Source organism: Danio aesculapii, chromosome 1 (assembly GCF_903798145.1).
Source record: "Danio aesculapii chromosome 1, fDanAes4.1, whole genome shotgun sequence".
In the NCBI taxonomy this organism is placed as follows: Eukaryota; Metazoa; Chordata; class Actinopteri; order Cypriniformes; family Danionidae; genus Danio; species Danio aesculapii.
Genome location: NC_079435.1, coordinates 11,299,317 through 11,320,874, shown reverse-complemented (window position 1 = coordinate 11,320,874; position 21,558 = coordinate 11,299,317). Strand labels below are relative to the sequence as shown.

General features: G+C 35.1%; 1 protein-coding gene across 1 annotated transcript; it reads left to right on the top strand.

The window, feature by feature from the left end:
* The first annotated feature begins 68 nt into the window (after positions 1 to 68).
* Positions 69 to 19,654, top strand: ppm1kb (protein phosphatase, Mg2+/Mn2+ dependent 1Kb). The gene is made up of 7 exons (XM_056456585.1): positions 69 to 182; positions 5,439 to 5,970; positions 8,799 to 8,899; positions 12,158 to 12,323; positions 12,612 to 12,756; positions 14,337 to 14,471; positions 16,810 to 19,654. The coding sequence occupies exons 2-7, from the start codon at positions 5,531 to 5,533 to the stop codon at positions 16,939 to 16,941; spliced, it is 1,119 nt and encodes a 372-aa protein (XP_056312560.1). The 5' UTR covers positions 69 to 182; positions 5,439 to 5,530; the 3' UTR covers positions 16,942 to 19,654.
* Positions 19,655 to 21,558: the final 1,904 nt, after the last annotated feature.

The window sequence follows — 21,558 nt, the reverse complement described above, 5'->3', positions numbered from 1 at the left end:
TAAACTGATTGAACCCCGCCGACGAAATGCAGGGATCTGATTGGCCCTCACATGTTTTCCTTCAGAAGCGGTTGCTGCAGCCAAAACCTTGACACTGAGAGACCGACTGAGTGATTTAACATTTTTAACCTGTTAAATTAAACAAAACCAATCATATTTCATCGATTTTATACAAGCACAAGGTAGGTAACATAACATTAACAAGTAGATTACTAGAGAAGATAGCATGTTCGCGGTTTGCTGTTGCGGAGTCTGCTAGCAGCGAGAGCGCCTAAAGAATCATCTCCATTTTGTTTGTTGTGATTAATGTTTTAACCAGTTAAGCTCTCTCAGGCACAATTCATTTGTGTTTAATCTATTCTGTATTATAGCATGTTTAAAAGGTCAATAACGAGCGTAGGTTTTATGGTTTTGCTATCATATTGTTATATAAGCGCGTATTGCGTCATGTTTGTTTACCTCTTCATATTTAACTTGTTGATTTGTTTTCGCACATTCACTTATAATTGTGCTTTCCTCCTGTTTAAATGATTATATTGATGTTGTTTTTAGCATTTTCTGTGTTTGTGTTGTATAGTAATATTAGGATGAATTAAAAGGGGGTGGGGCACACAAGTGCGTTTCATTTATTCACACTCAGGTCATCCAAGAAGTGATTTTTTTACTTCTCCAGTCGCAGATTTTGAGCAGAAAAGTTTAGTTTAAAGCAGATTAAAGTCCAGTAAACTTTTAACGTACAAGACATTTGAGTGTACACCAAAATACTGGCAAAACAAAAATGAATACCGCCAAACCAAGGTTGGCATGATTCACCAATGAACATTGTTTTGCCTGTGAATAATGTTGTAATGTTTTACCAAATGGAAAACGTAATTACTTAATACCTGACTACCGAAGCAGCATTTTTGTAGTGGTGGGTAAAGCGGGGCTTTATGAAACTTTCACTGAAACAGTCGAAGCAAATGTGTCGAAGCTTCGAAACGTTTCGAAAACCGTGTCTACAGTGACACATAGTGGTCATTTTTATGCATTGCTCTGGAACAGCTTCAGCAAAGAAACAGTAAGTTGAGGTATTAAACTCCACGTTGCAGACTTGAGGTTTCAAGTAATTTAACTTAGTGAAGTGGTGAGAGTTCCAGACTAGCATGCCGAGATAATGGGTTCAAATCCAAGCTGGGGCAGCTATAGATGTTAATTTTTAAACGCTCTGTTCTTGTAACGTGTTTTGTTTTAAGATTGCTCTGACATCCGAATGAACACTTTGTGAAAAAATATTTCTTGTTTTGGTCATAATAAAGTAATATTATTAAAATACATCACGTCATAATTTAGGAGTATTTGTACAAGTCGGGATTCAAACTCCGGCCATTTGAAACCGTTACCATGTGCGGGTCCACTAGCCTACATTGTTAAACATATATATACATAAACATATATATATATATATATATATATATATATATATATATATATATATATATATATATATATATATATATATATATATATATAAAAATATATATATATATATAAACATATATAACATTATATCCAAGCAGCATATAATAAACAAAAACAGTACAAATAATAATAACATAAACAAACCTTAAATAATACAAAAGAAAATACATTACATTCAGGGGGGTCAGTCCATATAAGTTGACAAAAGCTTAGAGAGCTTTAATGCATCTTCTGTTTTAACCTGTTTTATAGATTTATATAAAATGTTGAATTCATTAAAATGCTTTGAAACAAGGAGAAACTTTAACAAATCTTCATTTGTGAATATAAAATTTTGCTACAATCAACATATTATTACACAGAAATCCAATTTCTTTGTTGTTCATAAAAATGCCAAATTTTGTTAAATGGAGGATCGCCAGGTCTCGAAACGTTTCTGAAATGACCAATGCTTTGAATCATCTTCTTGTTCGTGTTTTTTTAATTGGCGGTTGGCATACAACTTTATGATGTATTTCCGCCATCTACTGGTTAGGAGTGTGGATCAGAATTGAAATTTCTACCGTCTTATTCTTATTTATATTCTATTATACAACCCAGTCTCTTTAAGAAACATTAATAAAGCTTTAAATTTACTATCTCCTACTCCACTACTTAACATACTATTAACATCTATATTTACATTATCTTCCTCACTGTATATCATCACATTTTGTTCCCTTTTATATAATGGGCATTTCTTTATGACATGTTCTATACTTTCCTCTTCATTACAATTATTACAATATCCACTTGGGATGTTTTCCTAATCTAAACAGTCCACTATTCAGAGCAGTATGTCCAAACCTTAACCTTGATATAACTGTTTCCTCTCGTCTATTTCTCCCTACTGTTCTGTATTTACCCACCATCCTCTGGATCACGTAATACCATCCTTATGTTCATTCTTCCTCCCATTTCTTTTGCCATCTCTCCCTCACATAATGTTGAATAATTGTCTTCAATTCGTTTTTACTAGTTCTTAAAAACATGTCAATTTCTAATTTTTTGTGGACTCCTTTGCACATTCATCTGCTTCTTCGTTCCCTAAAATTCCAACATGTGCTGGAACCCAAATATGCTTTAAATTGCTTTAGTCACGTGACCTAAGTGTTTAGAATAACCTTAGTCACGTGACCTGGATGTTTCAAAACACTTGCACTTTGGGTTTTCGACACTGTGTCGAAACGTCATTTTCATGTCAGCCATCCCTAAATTTTTTGTTTAGGACTGCAGTAGGGCTGCACAATATATTGTTTCAGCATCCATATCGCAATGTGTGTATTCGCAATAGTCACATCGCAGCATATGCAATGTGGAGTTGGGATTATTATAGTTGATCAGCAGTGAAGAATATACAGTGTTAATTTCCATTACATTTGATTATTCAATAATAGGGCCAGGACAAAATATCGATGCTGGTTTATTGTGATAAATCCACCCACGATACTATATTGATGTTGCCAAGTATCGATATTTACTTAAAGGTACAAAAGATCTGAATTAATTCATCAACCTTGCACTGCTACCAATTACCACTTAGGCGACATTACATGAGGTGGCGCTTCTCGGAGTGTCGTATCGACACATATCAATGTTGGAATTCTACAAAATATATGTGCTTGTAATAAAATACATCGTACACATTTTTATGCATTTTCCCTTTAATTTACAAATATCGTGATATATTATGGATGGTTTTCTTGTGATATGTCGCTGATATTGTGATCTATCGTAATTAGGGGCAAAATATGATAATATCCTATCCCATTGTATTATTGTACATAAATATTTGACTACTTCACTTTTATCTTTGCTCTATATTATTTACACTTGCAATTTCTTTGATTCACTCGTCTACACAATGATTCCAATCAAAGTTAATGATTTCATTCCAATTAAAGCTATTCAAGTCATCTGCCGAAATTGTATCACAGTATATATATCGCAGAAGAAAAACATCACAATGTCAGATTTTTTTTCGTGCAGCCCTAATTTGCAGTGTTTTTATTGTAGGACTTGAAGGATAAGCATTTTATTAAGCTTTGCTAGTAAATACCATAGACTGTAAAATATATGGACGTAGCATCCGTGACGTCACCCATAGGTTTCTGAACACTGCAAAAGAAGCTACAAGTAGGCGCGACCAACCGTCGCTATTTTGTTCGCGCATCATCGTACCCACGGCGGGATACCAAACAAGGGCAAAGAGGCGGAGAGTGAGCGGAGCTACAGACACCCGCTGGCACTTTGCTTAGACCTGGCAGACAGACTTTACTTTGGGAGAAACGCTTGATACTTTATTACCTGCGACTCGTTTGTGTTCTGACCACATGTGCTTGGCTGTACACTGTATCAATAAAGTGTTTAGACTTTTAAAAACACTGTAGTAATACAGTGAGCCACTAAGCATTGTTCTTATGATGTTTTTCTACAGGAGGAAAACGCAAATTACTTCCAAACACTTCAAATATAGTGTGTGTTAGTAAATGCAAGACTATTGATGAACTCCAGCATAACACTGTATGATAACGTTTCAGATGACTGTTCTAGAGCCTACAGCTAATCAATCTGTCACATTCTGGAGTGCTTTATGGGTCTAAAGAAAAATATTAATGATAAATGATCTTAAATAAAACAAATACACTTATAGAGATGGTGTATAAGTATATAACTTTACTCACATGGGAAACGAGGCCACGTGAATGGTTTGTGAGCACAATTAAGTGCACACAGCATCCCATATCATCTGATAGTTGTAAGAAATAAGTCCAAAAGGCAGCTGACTGTGTAAAGCCACATAAAACAAAACAAAAATACGATGAATATGCCGAGATTAGTGGCTAATCTGCCGGATTCAGCTGAGGTGAAGTGACGGCGACCAGTGAGACCTAGCTGTCACTCAAGTGGCCACGCCCTTAATTATGCAAACTTAGTATAACCTAATATAAAGGAAATGGATGAGTTATAAAAAAATTCACCCCCCTCACAGTTGTCATGGAGGGTAATAATAGCTATATGAACCAAAATCGTTCTTTGTACCAGGCTGTAAACACCTTTTTTTCTGCTGTAAATTTGGCCATTCAAACAGTGGGCTCAATTGAAATTTGCTCTATTATGGAGCCAGGACTAGCGGAATTTTGATGAATTGCAGTTTCAGTTACTTCCATATTGGCTTCCCGAGGGAGAGCGGGAGATTGCCGCTTGATAAATATGTAGTAAATATTGACATGAAGGCTTTTGCGTTAAAGTGTTAACTGCCATATTATGTGCATAGAATAGAGAAGTGTTGCAGGTTGCTGAGAACAGCCCATCCTGTTATCGGGTATGGGTGTATGGAAAGTGCAGAGAGCTCTGAGATGTATGAGCTGTGTGTACGTGCTCTGAAACATTTGCCTAGTCAACTGTCAAGGCCAACTGTCAAGAGAAGATACAGAGATACCAGAAAGAGGAACATCTAGTTGCTGAATGGTCAAACAGTCAAGACGACATCATATAAGTCAATAGGGTTGGGATTAGATAGTGTGCGAAAGACAGTATAAAAGCATGAAGGAGAGTCTAATAGGGCAGAGCTGATACGGTAGTACATATCTCCTGCGCAGAACTTTTATTCTCTAACTTCTTGCATTCAAAATTAAACTTCTTAATTTTCAACTCAGGTCTCTGTCAATTTTTGACCATGCAATAGACCATTTGAGTCCTACAGACTCCAAGTGAGATATGCTGTTTAGTGTTTAAACAAAGGGTTGTTGAGATGTCTACCAAAATAGCTTTTTTGAGGGGGAAATCATTCATATCTAAAACAAGTCAGTGTTGACATGTTGCCAATTTTAGAGACAAAGCTAAAAAGGTACATTCTTTGTCACACAGCTTATACATCTAGGAAATAACAAGCCAGAGGTCAAGTCAATCATTTATTTGCTTTCTTCATTTTTCAGAGGACTCCAGCTCAGGACTATATTTATCAAGGCATATTCAAGAGGTAGACTCTTCTTCCCTTTCACATAAGTGTGGTTTTCTGCCACTGAGCATGTCAGTGGCTCTCCTGGTGCGATATGCCACGCTCAGCGGGTCCCGTGTCTGCTGCAGAGCTGCTTTCAACTTGACCAATGCCCATCAGGAAGACCCAAGACGGGCTCTACACACTCCATCATCTCCTCGGTGCAGCAATTCTCGATTTGATCCGGACAGCAGTGGTCATCCAACTACCTGGGACTCCTTTGGGATCTGGGACAACCGCATTGATGAACCCATCTTGCTTCCATCGAGCATCCGCTATGGTAAACTTATTCCCAAAGTTAACCTGTCCAGGGTGGGCAGTGCCTCGCAGATTGGCCAACGGAAAGAGAACGAAGACCGCTATCAGATGTCCCAAATGACGGACAACATTATATACTTTGCTGTTTTTGATGGGCACGGGGGTGCGGAGGCTGCTGATTTCTGCCATAAGAACATGGAGAAGCATATTAAGTAAGGATCAGTTGGTGTTATTGGATATTCTTCTGAATTTTGCTATGAATATGCAAGATATGCTTGCATGATATTGGGGAAAACATGTTTTTCTGTGATATATGTTGCAGGTTTATATGTTTTTGGGAAATAATTAATAATTTTTGATTTATTGGGTTGATTTTTGTGGGGGAGTGTATGTGTATGAAATATGATAAACAAATTACAAGCATAGATGAATACAATAGAGCTAAGTTATAAATGAAACAAACAGTTCTTTATTTAGGTTATTAAAAATATTATGAATTTATTCAAATAGAAAAATTGATTGATCGGATGTAAATTAAAGCAGTAAAGGTTGTTTTCACATGACGTCACTGATGACATATGAAATTCAGATGAAGGGCAGGAAGTTATTCTTCTACACTAAAAAAAGTGTTGAAAGCAAAACTATTGCAAACAATTTATTTGTGTTGAATTTAAACAAACAAATTAAATTGAGCAATTTTCAACTTAATTTGTTTGTTTAAATTCAGCCCAAATAAATTGTTTACAACCACTTAATGTAAAAAAATTGAGTAAATCCAAGGAATCATCTCTGAATAATTTTTTCAGTGTACATGGTAATCGCTATCAGAACATTAAAATGTTTCTGTCGTATTTGTTTGTAATTGTTTAAACTGGCTAAAATGATAAATGCCGAACAGACTTCCAAAAGTTTTTGCTCACAAAGGGGGGAAAGTTCAAGAAACTGGCTGAAAAACGGAGGAAATAGCGACAATTAACAATTTTTCAGTGCATTCATGTCTTTTTTTTACATTTACATTTACATTTAGTCATTTAGCAGACGCTTTTATCCAAAGCGACTTACAAATGAGGACAAGGAAGCAATTTACACAACTATAAGAGCAGCAGTGAACAAGTGCTATAGACAAGTTTCAGGTGTGTAAAGTCTAAGAAGCAAAAGCATTAGAAATTTTTTATTTTTTATTTTTTTTTTGTTTTTGAGAGAGAGTACAGTTAGTGGTATAGCCAGAGAGGCAGTTACAGATTAGGAAGGAAAAAATATATTTAAAAATATATTAGTAAAAAATAAGTTTATTTATAATTTTATAATTAGTTTTTTAAAGTGTATCTTAGTTTCTAATAATATTTTAAATTAAATTAACAGCAAATTAATTATATTTTGTAAAACGATGATTTATAAGGTATTTTTATTTCAGAATCTTTACCTCCTGATTTTCTAACCACTTTTATCAAATTCATCAGAGTTAAACTCATATTTTTCATTATTTTGAGTTGTGTAATCAGTAAGATAAAATAAAATCAATGTATTTTTTTATTTACTTTAAACATGGCCTATTGTTCATTTTAGAGCAAGAGTCTCCTTGTGCTGAACGGTTTAACATCACCTCCACATCACATCACATCACATTTTTGATTGCGATAATTCGTTTGACAGCACTAATGAAGATTATATACAGGCCTAGCTAAGTAATATCTTAATGTGTTATATAAAAATCAGATACAAACACCAACACAACTTGTACAAAATCCAGTAAATAACGTACCATGCCATGTAATCGCTGCAATGAAATCTCCATCTCGTTTAGCAATAATCCAAGTCTTTACTGGTGTTTCGGTGGAATAAACAACCATATGTTAACATCGAGATGCACAGCAGTGTTTAATGTTTGTTGATGGTAAGTTCAACAACAGAACAACAACAAAAAAAGAAATGCAACCCTTGTGACAACTAAACCGTCATTATTGTGGGTGATTTTCACCCCTTCCATAAATAAATAATAATGGAGACTATGCATCCATGCTTTTGTACGCTTTCATCTGTTATTTTTATGATGTCTGGAAGATATCCGCATGGGGAAAAAACTATAGTTATTTATAATAAACATGTTTTTGAACCACATAGTAACGTGTATAATGTGCACAACTATCTGTTAATGAATACTACAGAATACTGTAGCAAAGTAAACTAATAAATGGTGCATTGTGATTATAGTATAGAAAACTGACACCTATTGGAAAAGTTGTTTATTACTACAGTTGTGTTGTATCATAGCAACAATATAATTACTACGACAGTTTAATTCAAGTAATTATCTATAGTATGCTTCCAAACATTATAGTGTTTTTTCATGTGATAGCTTATAGTATCTACCGCCTCAGTGACAGGCTAATGTATATTAATTTAGTAGAAAACTCAGCCCTCTTCATGATATAAGGATCATGCCCAACACATGCGGTTATTTTCTATTTGTATCTCCTTTGAAATATAGTATAAATCGCAAAAATGCGGACTTCCTCGTGTCTACCATTCAGTTTTTTTATTTCCTGCCCTCCATCTGAATTTCACGTGTCACCAGACGTGATTGCAAACAACCGATAGTATTCATCATACAGATAATTCAATCCAATTAATTTATTAAGCTACAAATGTCCTAATTTCTTATGCATAAATACTTTCAACTTGCTTAAAATGCGTACACAGATATAGACCTAAAAAAACACATGCAAATGATTAAATTTCACTTTATTATTATGCTTAAACTTTACATACATAATTCATAACACTGCAAATCCTGTGAGGTCAATGCTCAAACAATATATTGTGTATAACCCCAATCAATGCAATATGTTCTGGCTATAGCAAAAGCTCACATGGAGCTCTGTCTTGAGAGCTGTGTGTGTTTACTGACACAAGAGGAGTTCTTGGAAATCCCTAAAGTGATAAGCACTTCTAGATCTGTTTAAACCATTATGCGCTTCTGATTGAGGTCATGTTGTGTCTTGGAAGAACTAACTGATTATGTTGCATTTGTGGATTTCAGAGACATTGCAATGGAGGAAACTAACTTGGAGTTAGTTTTAACCAAAGCTTTTCTTGAGGTGGACAAAGCATTAGCAAGGCATCTTCACTTCAGTGCAGATGGTAGGTCTTATTTCACTCATGTCGTTTTTGACACACATGCATGTTATGTGAACAGTATACTCAGCTGTTGTTTTAGAGTCTTAATTCATAATTATTGCATTGATGCTTCTGGTGTACATGTAACAGAGCCAAATGGAAGTTTGTGAGCAGAATAGGACTTTGTAGACTAAATCTTTATTTATTTATTATTATTTTTTTTTAATAAAATACATTTTAATTCCAATTACAGAGCAATTGTGATGTGTATAATCTTGTGAAGGCGAACAGACTTCTCTTTGGCTCTGTAAAATGTGTCCATCCAACATGAAGATAACACTTATATGCTTGTTTGTACTAGGGGTGGATAAAAAAAAAATCCTACATGCATTTTTTTAAAATGAGTTAATAATTATTATGTTACTGAAAATGTGCATGCAGAAACAGGCCAAATTTTGCAGGTGCTTAAATTTGAGGCTTGGCCATGTGTTCATTGGAAAATATAAATAACAAAAAGGTGTGTTTCTACAATGCAGTGTTCAAACGAACATACAGTGGAGCCTTGAGATAAATTTAATAGGTGAATATGACAAGCTCAAGCTTTTGGCTTACAACATCTTTAAGAAGAAACAAAATACCAGAATGTATCTTTGTTTTTAAAGGTTAAAAATTGTAAATGTAAAACAAATAAAAATCAATTTTACATTTTTTTGCTCTGCAGTTGATGTTATAAATCAGATGGGATGCGTTTCCCAAACAATGACGTAACTTGAACTATTATAGTACGATGCACCATTTGGGATATGAACTTTGCAGTGACAAGGGTTTCCCAAAACTGTAGTTGCTCTGTCGCAGATCCGTCGTTTGAACTATGTCAGTTATAACGTAAAACGTCCATAATGATGCTTAAAGGGGCGGAGTAACAACTTCTTTAGAGAAAATCTGCATTAACTTATGATTTTTTTGTTTTGTTTTGTATAAATAGTTTACATGAACACGTCTTTTAAATACAATATTAGTTTTGATAAAAACATGCATTCATTTTCCATATTAATGTAAAGACACATGGGTCTAAATTTCGTTTACAAATTTATGGAGAATATTCAATATTCTGTTCTAAAATATAAAACCATTTACAAAAGCTAACACGTAGGCTAATCTTTTTCATGTCTTATAATCTCTTATAATTACTACTTTCATTTATTTGTCGTCATATATTACATTTAGATTAAAAAAATATTGTTATTAGCATTTTTATTATGAAGTAGGCTACTTTTTTTAGAATAATTTTTTTTTATCTACTTTTACAACTTTGACACACTCAACCCCCTGCAGAAATGTTGTAGTCTATATTTCATCTACAGTACATATACATTAAAATAATAATATTAATAATAATAATACTAATATTAATTAAAAGCATTTGCGAATCCTATATTTTTTGTTTTCACAAGCTTTGGAGATTTCTGTTTGTAAGGCTTTTGGTATGAGCCATGGCTGCATTCAATATGATTTCGGAGTGCACTACGAAGGGAGTGCAATTGTCAGTCTGTAGTTAGCTAAAACTGAAAAAAACTGAAGTGAATTACATTATTCTTAAAGCTTTTTTAAAAATATTCATTCAAAGTGGATGTTGGAGTGTTCAAAATGAATAGGGCATAGGGGGGATAACTGGGAATAGAACACAGCCAGGAACTATGCTACTAACTACATCTCTAGAGGTGTAGATGAAAATGAACAGGTTTGCGAATGTTCATTTGATCAACGGATTTGGGAAACACCAAATCAACAAACTGTTTGTAACCACGGAACTTGCGACCTTAGTGAGCTAACAATGGTATTTGGAAACCCACCCCTGATTATTAATCAATTGCTAACTTTTACTTTAATTATTAAAGCTTGTTCTGTGCAGTATTTGGTCTAACTTGAGTTCTAAAGTTCACATTTTTACTTCACTTAGCATTGTGGCTAATTTTTAACACCAAACCTAAAATTGAAAAGATTTTCTGCCCTTTTTTGGTCGCATCTTGTTGTGTCCTGTGCTATTTTTTTCTCATTTAGATATTTTTGGTCTTGTTGCATTAATATTTCAACTGAACCACTACAGTTAATCTGGAACCACAAAGATTCAGATAGCATTGCTCACACTTATTCAGAACCCCCTTAAGATAACTAAAACCTAACCTAAACCTAAGCTAACTATATAAATAAACCTGCTAACACACCCTTGAACAATTAATTTATTATAATCATTTATTCTCTTTCACTTATCTTACATTCAAGCCACCTTGATTTTGAAAAGACTTAAAATAATTTTCAAATAATAATTTAGTGGAAATGACATCACCACTCCTTAAGCTGAAATAAAATTAAATATTATACATTGAATTCCCACCCCTAGTATACATTAGCGCACATAAAATTGTTTTTGTCAGTGTTTTTTTATTTATTTTATTTTTTTTACAAATGTCTATTAATTGCTGTTGTGTTAGAATACGTACAATTATTCCAGGTCCATCTTATTCATGTAGAGTGCGGCCCACTAGTGCGGCCTGCTGCGTGACATGTCCAATCTTGCCCTGTGTGTGTGCGTGTTATATCTAAACAGCCGTGGACCCAGCTTACCCCCTATAAGAGCTGCAGCTCTGCGGTACCTTTATGGAGGCCGGAGGGCTAGATTGCTCCAGCGGGTCCTTTGCGTGGACTTCTGGAAGGTTCCTGACCTTTCTCTCTCTTTTTCTTTCTGTTTTACTCTCAGTCTCTCTACTTTACTGTGCTCTGCCTTCTTCACATGTGTTGGTTGCTGGAAAATGATTGTTAGTTGCTGTGTTCAGAGCTTCATTTATGTGTATTGATAATGCTAGTCTTATTTGATGTTGTACAGATAATGTATTTACTATGGGAGAACTGTGAAGATGCATTTGATAAAACGTTAATTGATTTGATGATGTGTATAATGCTTATTTAATCAGTGATGTTTACTCATTTAAAGTGTTAGCAAGTTAAAAAAGCAATGCTATCTGCTTGCCTGAGCACTCCAGTTCATCATCTCAATGCGAAACTCCCTCTTTTTGTTTTGTCATACATGCATACATATAAAAATGCACATTATTATGTATGTTATTACGCTACAATAATGTTCAAATATGTTTAGTAGCAGTTTAGTTTCTGTGCGATTTTGAGTATTATGCTAAGCAGTTGCTAAACGCGTGTTATTCTGTATCTTTGAGCTTTAAAATGCTATAAAGTAACCATTCTGCCTCACTCTCTGGTGTGTTTCAGCCTCTGTGTTGAGTGCAGGAACTACAGCCACGGTGGCTCTGCTGAGGGACGGGATCGAGCTGGTGGTGGGCAGTGTTGGGGACAGTCGTGCCATGATGTGCCGCAAAGGCAAGGCCGTCAAACTCACCGTGGATCACACGCCTGAGAGGAAGGATGAAAAAGAGAGGTGAGCAATTCCAGCGTTATGGATGTGACGTTTGCAGTAAAAACTCGAAACAAATTCACAGAGAAAGTTAACATCTGTTAATATTATATAAAAAAATCTGCTTATTTTTTCCAAAACAACTAATCGCAGAGTTATGGGATCAGAAAAATAACAATTTGTAAAAATGTTTTATATTTTAAATGAGGAAAATAAACATGCATTATGGATGTGACAAAAACATTTGTGAGTTTAGAGTATACAACATGCATTGTAGAATACACTCACTGCTCTGTATGTTTGTTTCTGAAGGATACGCAGGAGCGGAGGGTTCATTACGTGGAATAGTTTGGGTCAACCTCACGTCAATGGCAGACTGGCCATGACCCGCAGCATTGGGGATTTCGACCTCAAAACGACAGGTGTCATCGCAGAACCAGAGACTAAGAGAATTTCAGTAAGAGCTTTCCTTTATTATTTCTCTTTAAGTTATTCAGAATTTACGCACCTTTACCTTGATAAAGATAAAAATGAAAATTTACAAAAAATATATAAATATTTGAAAAGTAAAATATTAGGATATATATATATTGAATTATTAGCTCCCCTGAATTATTAGCCTCCATAAGCCTTGACCTTAAAATAGCTTTTAAAAAATTAAAAACTGCTTTTATTCTAGCCGAAATAAAACAAATAAGATTTTCTCCAGAAGAAAAAATATTATCAAACATACTGTGAAAATTTACTTGCTCTGTTAAACATCATTTGGGAAATATTTAAATAAGAAAAAAAATTAAAATGCGGGCTAATAATTCTGACTTCAACTGTATGAATGTATGTATGTATGTATGTATTAATTAATTAGGGGTGTGACAAGGTGCTTACTCTACGAGACGAGACATGAGGTTGGGTTTACAAGAACGAGATGAGATTTTTATACTATTTAAATATACGAATGGAAAATATATGAACTGAAGAAAAAAAAGACTAAATGCAAAACAATTGAATGAATTATGCTATGAAGTACATGCAGACACTGCTAAATATTTTGCTATAAACTCTACTGACTGGACAAACTCTGAGAGCTGTTTTAATGGAATCTGATATCACACGCCGAATGAAAAAAATTTCCAAACGGTATAAATGATGACTGATGACTGGTGTATGTGTCTTCAAGGGTTCACTGTGTGTGTGCACGCACCCGGAGGAGATGTGTGTGTCTGTGGTGCTTTACTGACTGAATAGTGCAGAGAATAGTGTCAAACAGCTGTGTGTGCATAGCTTAATGCGGCTAAGCGTCCTTTACGACAGTAATAGTTTGATTACGGATTTTACATGTCTGTACAGTACTTCAATAATGCATAATAAAGCATATCTATTGCACTATTCCATCGCATGGTTAATTTGTGTGGAGGCAGTTGTTGCAGCCTTTGCTTTTGGATGCAGCAACTTTTGAACTCCGGTGAAAAAAGCGGCTACGTCACACTCACCCGTCACGCTCCCTCATAACATCACAACTCACGAGACAAGAATTTTCACCTCGACGAGAATTCTCATCACGATTTAGAGTCGTGAGATCTCATCACACGACTAATATTTTTGCAATGCCCAATTTTTTATGTTATCAGATCAGACAAGGATTTTTATCTGAAGAGACTTTAAAGGAATTATTTTTATATGGATTCACTTCAAAAAGGTTTTTTTTTCTTTTAATAGTCTTTAAAAAGAGTTTCAGATTTTTTTTTATGTAATTTCGATATATATATATGTATAATTCGTTGCTGTTGATGTCTTTTTTTGTTATAAACCTTTTTTAATTATAGAGAAGTGTTACTTATAAAATGTTTGTAAAATGTAATAAATTTGACCTGTTTTTGCCATTTAAATTGCAAGGGAAGCTGATATGACAAACCCTCTCCCTCTCTCTCTTTACTGTACTGCTTGAATTTCTTAATAATAAGTATACATTTATCAAATAATTAACTGAATTATTTTTCAAGTCAAGTAGTGTTGATTTAAGTGTGCCTGTGTTCTCAGTTGCATCACGTCCATGATTCCTTCCTGGCCCTCACCACTGATGGGATCAACTTCATCATGAACAGTCAGGAGATCTGTGATGTCATCAATCAATGTCACGACCCCAAAGAGGCCGCACAACGCATATCTGAACAGGTGAGTCAAAATAATCCAACCTCCTAGTTATTTCCCTCGACTCTTTATGGCATAAATCAGAAGATGTTCAATAATTTTAAGATGACACATTTTGTCTTTTGGTTTGTATCAAAGATCTGTGTCAATAATTTAGTGAAATGAAGAATGATTCATTTGTTAAATATTAATTTCTATATCACTGACTTTAAAGCAAAAAACATGTTAAAGCATAAATAGATTGAATGACCCTAAAAATAGAGGTATGAAAGCAAACATACCACTGTAGGGCTTTTTTTAGATGATAGATCATAATCAAGTAATTTCACACTTTAAAAAAAGCTTTTGAGTGTTATCGGAGGTATTATATTGTTTTTATACACACACTTTAACAAAATAATATTGTGTGAGTTGCATTTTTAACCCAATGTTGTCAATTTTTTTGGCCAACAAATTGTTTCAAACAAGTAGTTGACAGCTAGCTTTCTTCAACTCTCACATGGTCGCCAACTGAAGCTAAGCAGGGCTGCACCTGCTCAGTACCTGGATGAGAAACCACATGGGAAAGCTAGGTTGCTGCCCGAAGTGGTGTTAGTGAGACCAGTAGGGGGCGCTCAACCTGTAGTCTGTGTGGGTCCTAACTAGAGCTGTAATCGGGCCATAAAAGTTAGGCCCAACAGTATTCGGCCCGAGCCCGGCAAGTACATTTGGATTGACAGCTTTTTAAAAGCCCGAACCTGTTTACAGCCCGACATTATTCAAATGTGCACATGCACACAGCTCTTTTGCCTTTTTTCAAGAATGAGAATGTTTTAACCAAACGTATAGGCCACTTAGAAGTTGGAACAAAGAAATAAAATAAGTCCTCTGTAACATCGTAACATCACAGCACTCTAAACAGGCCTAGGTGCAAACACTTAGCCTATAAATTGGCCAGCACACCAATAAAAATAAGTCTTTCCTAACAAATTAAATTAAAATAAATTCTAAATTATGATGGGTATTTGGCAATAAAGAAACTAAGATAAAGGCTCTGCGGGATTTGTTTCATCATTTCTCTTTACAGTCTGGCAACAGTGAAGCTGAATATTATAAGAATAATGCCAACATTAGCCTATATACTCTGACTGCATTATGCATTTTTGATTTAATATAAAATTTAGTTATAATTTGAAAATGCTTTACTCATCAAGGTTAGGCTACGTGTTTTTGTGGAGGAACATTATTGAATCCATGGCTTTAGATGGATTTAGCGCAGTGCTCCGCTCACTGATGGTGCGTCCAGAAGCACTGAACACCCTTTCGCTGCTGCTGCTGGCCGTGATGCATACAGTAGCTAGTACAACTGATCCGGCTAATTTTGCAAGTTTTGAGTAGGATTGTTTGTTCATCTTCCACCAACCAAGAAAATCTCAATCCATTTCATTTTCCATGACAGCGGTTTTAATGTAGCGAGTGACCTCGTCATTTTCCCTGTCAGCTTGCTGTACATTTTCCAACACACAAAATTCGGTCTTTTTGACTTCTCTGCCATCATTTGTTTCACCTTTGCAGGGATGGGTTTTCATTACATCCTCACGCTGATCGAAATGCATCACAAGCCCAGCCCGACCCTGTCTAAAATGATAGAAATTAAGCCTGAACCCATCGGGTCCCTTCGAGATCGGGCCAAGATCTTCAGCTCTAGTCTTAACATCCCAGTATATTGATGGGGACTCAATATTGCTCAGTGAGCGCCATCTTTTGGATGAGACGTTAAACCGAGGTCCTGATTCTCTGTGGTCATTAAAAATCCCAGAATGTCCTTCGAAAAAGAGTAGGGTATTAACCCTGGCATCCTGGCCAAATTTGCCCACTGGCCTCTGTCCATTAAGGCCTCCTAACCATCCCCATATCATAATTGGCTTCATCACAGTGTAACGTCTCCTCTCCATCAATCAGCTGGTGTGTGGTCTGGTGTAATATGGCTGCCGTCGAGTCATCCAGGTGGATGCTGCACACAGGTGGTGGATGAAGAGATTCCCTCCAAAAATGTGTAAAGTTCTTTGACTGTCCAGAAAAAAATTATATATGAATGTAAGGAATTATTATAATTAAGTATTAAACATATATCACACATTTCTGCACACTTTGCTGTGATGTGCGTTTACATTATTTTATACCATCCATACGTCTACTCTGAATCTCATCTGTGTTGTGAATGCAGATTTAAACAAGATTCATATCTCTCCCTCTCTCTCTCTCTTTTTCTCTCTCTCTCTCTCTCTCTCTCTCTCTCTCTCTCTCTTTCTCTCTCTCTCTCTCTCTCTCTCTCTCTCTCTCTCTCTCTCTCTCTCTCTCTCTCTCTCTCTCTCTCTCTCAGGCTCTTCAGTATGGATCTGAAGACAACAGCACTATCATCGTGGTGCCGTTCGGTGCCTGGGGCAAACACAAAAGCTCTGAAGTCAGCTTCTCCTTCAGTCGCAGCTTCGTCTCCAGTGGGCGCTTTGCCTAAGCAAAAAACAAAACAAAAAAAACTAGGACGACACTGACTCACTAATCTGAACCGACCAATGTGCAATATTCTCCTAATCCATACTGTGAGGGTCACCACCTCAAAAATAACCATTAGAGCCACAGTGTGGTTTCAAACTTGATAATTAATGATATCACTGAGCCTAGATGAGCAGATCAAGCTTTCAATTCATATCTAAAACAAGCTTCAAGACTTTTCTTATCTCAAAAATCATGTTGTCCCACTTTTACCTTCTTATCTGCGGTGTTAAGCGTCATTTGGGTGCCTCAGCTCCAGTTTTCACAGACACAATCCTTTAGTTTGCTTTGCTGAAGTGAAATCACACTGATCTCTGTACTGTTACCATAAATTATAAGCACTTTCAGATTATGGGAGGTTCCATTATTTTCGTAGTCTCCGTGACCCTTTGTGGTGTTGAATGACAAACAGAAGCACACTTCAGTGCTCCATGGGCTTCTATATAAGCTCATGTTCACTGAGTTGGACTGCTGTATATACTGTGTATACTAAAGTAGAACCTCCCGTCTCTGTGCAAGCACACATTTCTATAACTTTCTCTTCTGCTTGTAGTGTGAGGATTCATTCATGCTCTATTCCAGCATTGCAACCAGCAATTCTAAACGCCTACACTAAGAAATATTCTCATCAAAGGACCATTTGGCAAACCCAGATTTTTCTGTGCCTTCCTCATAAACATCTGACATTTCTGTGTCCCTCTAGTTTCGGTTCTTACTATACTTTAAAACTGTGACTAGCGTGCTTATTTAGTGTTAATAGACAAAGTATTTTTGTTCGGGAATGTACAGTTCAGCAGCGGTTTTCCCTATAACGCATAGATCAAAGTGCAGATGTTTGTTATATGTTATTTATATGATGGACAGTTATCTATGTATAAGTGTTATATTTAAATACATCTTCCGAAGTCTCCTATAAGGACAGGAGAGAAGTGAACATTCATGCACTCGTCTTGCAGACATTCTGCTTTAAATGAAAAGGCTTTAAATCGTACTGTTTTAATAGTAGAGCCATACACACGTGACCTCATTAAGTCGGCATCTCGTTTCATGTGCTGGTGCTGTTTCTGCACTCCTTTCATTCTCGTTCATCATTTCCTCTCGTTTTAGACTTTTAACAGCATTTTGTTTTCCTTTTAGCGTCTTCCTCTTGAAAGGGATGGTTCAGCCCAAAAAAATTACATTTCTGTCATTTACTGATCCTCCAAACCTGTATGATTTATTTTCTTCTGTTGAACACTAAAGGAGATATTTTGAAGAATGTTGAAAAGCAGCCGCCATTCATATTTTTTGCTGCTTGTTCATTTAAAATGAGCTGAAACAACACAATCCCGGAGGTTTTTTTGAGGACTACTTAATAGTTTTATGTTCAATCCACTTAAATTTGTAAAATTATTAAGTTAACTTAATCGATTTGTGTTTGGACAACATGAATAAATTGTGTGGAACCCAGCATTTTTTACAGTGTTGACCTCCATAGTATTTGAAATGCTGGCTTCCACACAATTCGATTCGATTGATGGTCCCAACACAAATCGATTAAGTTAATTTAATAATCTTACAAATTTAAGTGGATCGAACATAAAAACAATTGTACCAAAACAACATGCATTGTAAGAAGCACTGTCTTAAAGTGAGTAAAAGATCCAAAGAAAATCGCCACACTGCCACTTTAGCTCTTAAAAAATCTTTAATGTCACAACATTTCCACCGACATGGTCTTCACCACCTGATGAAGACCATGTCGGTCGAAACGTTGTGACATTAAAGATTTTTTGAGAGCTGAAGAGGCAGGGTGCTGAATTTCTTTGGATCTTTTTCTATAAATGTTTGTTTTTGATGGAGCACCTGCCTTTGAGATTTTCTAGATGTGCGCACATTTCTGTTTTTTTGCTTAAAGTGAGTAAACCCATTGCCTTAAAAGAGACAAGTTTATTTTACTTAAAACATTTAATGTATTTTTGTTTCAGCTTGGAACTGAGTTCACTTTTTGTTATAATTATGACATAATTCATTTACTTACTCATTTTAAGGCAGTGTTTACTCAGTTTTTTAAAGGAAAGTCAACTAATCACAGTGTAAGAGCCATTTTTTGAGTGTGGCTGATTTTATTTTTCCACTTCTTTAGAATATCATATTATTTGCTCAACAGAAAAGAGAAATTTATCGAACTTTTCAGACTTTTCATTTTGGAGTGTTAGTAAATGCACTGAAAAAAAGTGTTGCATGCAAAACTGTTGCAAACAATTTATTTGTGTTGCATTTAAACAAACAAATGAAATTTAATAATGTTCAACTTAATTTCTTTGTTTAAATTCAGCCCAAATAAATTGTTTACAACTACTTAGCGTAATTTTTTTTTAGTAAGTCCAAGGAAACATCTTTGAATAAGTTTTTTCAGTGTGGAGATAAAATCCTTATTTTAAGCTGAACTATCCTTTAAGATCCAAATGCGGTGTGATGGGGGGAGGGGTGGCGGTCTTTTTTAAATTTTCCTCAAATGTACTGTTATCATATTTCTGTCTGTATTATATTTCAGTGTTAACACAACTGCATGGATCTCTAGAACAATCTGTCAAACAAATGTTTCCTCTGTATATGGACCTAACTTTCGCTTCATTGATATGCAGTTTATTGTTAAATGCAATGCAGCAGTGAATAAAGTTCCACCAGAAACATCTTTTTTGTTTGTTTGCTTAGCTCTGACTTCATCTCCGTGGCCATTATCTTTATATCTGCGCCGATGACAGTGACGGTATCATCCACTGTTGCTAGTTTTAGATTTTCCTCTTGTCCGCCATTACACTTTCCTTGATCCTCAGCTAGGGCAGTACCCTCTTAAAGTATATTCTACGCTTTCCCAGACTGCTTTCCTTTGCCATTTCTGCTTTTCTCTTCTTCCTGGCGACAGTGGCGAGGAACAAACTTCACCAATTGACGAAAGTGAAGGAAAAAACATCGAGAGGAACCAGGCTGGCCCACAGGATCAATGCGAAGACTCGTCTGTCATTGGGGTCTTTAGAATTAGTCTCATGCTCTTCACTCCTCCATGACCACCATCAGGATACGGGCCGGCTCCAGGATTATGGAGACCTTGGGATAATGATACAGACTAACATAAGCGTAGATACCATTCAAATTAGATAGTCTTTTGGGAAGGTCCTTTATTGATTGTTGGTTTATAAACCTGTAAATATATATTTTTACTGTGCAATACATACAATATGTCATCAAATGTGGTGTTAATGTCATTGAAGAACATATTTTAGCCTGTAAACTCAAGTGTTGAAAGAAAGTGCAGGTATTTTGTGAATGATTTAACATGTTATTTTATTGTGTCTCAGTAAATGCAATGCTGAAAATGTTGAGTGGAGTGTTAAGCAGTGATTTGTGTGCCCGAATCCCTCCCTCTGCTCCGTCTATATAAGATCTCTGCTTCACCGCACAGTCAGATTCACATTTTTTCTGATCTGATCCGCCTGAGAAGAACTTTTTCAGTCGTCCGTCGGTCGTTGCAACAGCACGAGGAGGGTAAGCATCTTTTACTAATATAAATGTTTTAATTCTGTTCTGTGCGATGTTTAATTCTTCAGATTAATCTCTGTATTTTATTTGTAGCCTGTAATGTAATTATTTATTGCAATAATTATTTGGCATAAGTATTAATAATGTACATGTGGGTCAATATCTAGACTTCACATTTAATTATCTGCATCAAATCATTCTTACTGCCTTAAATTTGTAGTTGAATCAAATGATCTTTTCTAGTCGTCTCAACTTGCGTCAATCAAACTGACTAAAAATATTTAGTTAAACATTTGTAGAACTTAAAAAATAAGCTGAAGCCCGATTAACTTGTTAAAATAAGTTAAAGTAACAAAAGCTTTTATTGTGATGGCTTTTTATCATATTATTTTTTACAGTGTGCTGTATACACTTAACAGATTTATATGCACAGAAAGCATATTAAACACAAGCATGGTGTCGGCTAATGTTTCAAATAACTTTCAGCAAAACATTTTGCAGGCTTCTTTTTAATGCATAAAAGCATAATGTTCCTACACTGTAAAAAGATTATGTGATCAATTAGTTCTGACAGCATATGTTTTTAGGTCATTGATACTTCTTAAACTAAGTTACGCAAGCTGATTTAAGTCAATTTAAAATAATATAAGTTCAATGGACTTATAAGGTTAATTTGATTCAGCTTAAAAATTTAAGGCAATCAGTGTTTTTATTTATTTTTTACATACTAGATTTTGTAATTTTTAATTATTAAAAATTTTGAGAACAAGTGAGTAAAACTAGTTTGAAAGAAAGTGGCAAATTAAAACATTTAAAATGACAATTATTATTTTTAGGGCTGAATTCTGAATTTTTAATAGAGTGTTTATTAAATGATTCTTAATTTTTATTAATAAAATAATAAAATGTAATAATATATTTAATAAAATATATTAGGATATGCTGACTTCACATAAATTAATTTTACATAATGTTTTAATTATATATATATATATATATATATAGAGAGAGAGAGAGAGAGAGAGAGAGAGAGAGAGAGAGAGAGTATCTTTTTACT

Bases quoted from the DNA above. Each gene is read 5' to 3' on its own strand.
- ppm1kb (XM_056456585.1), top strand. From the start codon at position 5,531: ATGTCAGTGGCTCTCCTGGTGCGATATGCCACGCTCAGCGGGTCCCGT. The intron at 8,900-12,157 runs GTAGGTCTTATT...GGTGTGTTTCAG, and splicing joins TCTTCACTTCAGTGCAGATG to CCTCTGTGTTGAGTGCAGGA. The intron at 14,472-16,809 runs GTGAGTCAAAAT...TCTCTCTCTCAG, and splicing joins CACAACGCATATCTGAACAG to GCTCTTCAGTATGGATCTGA.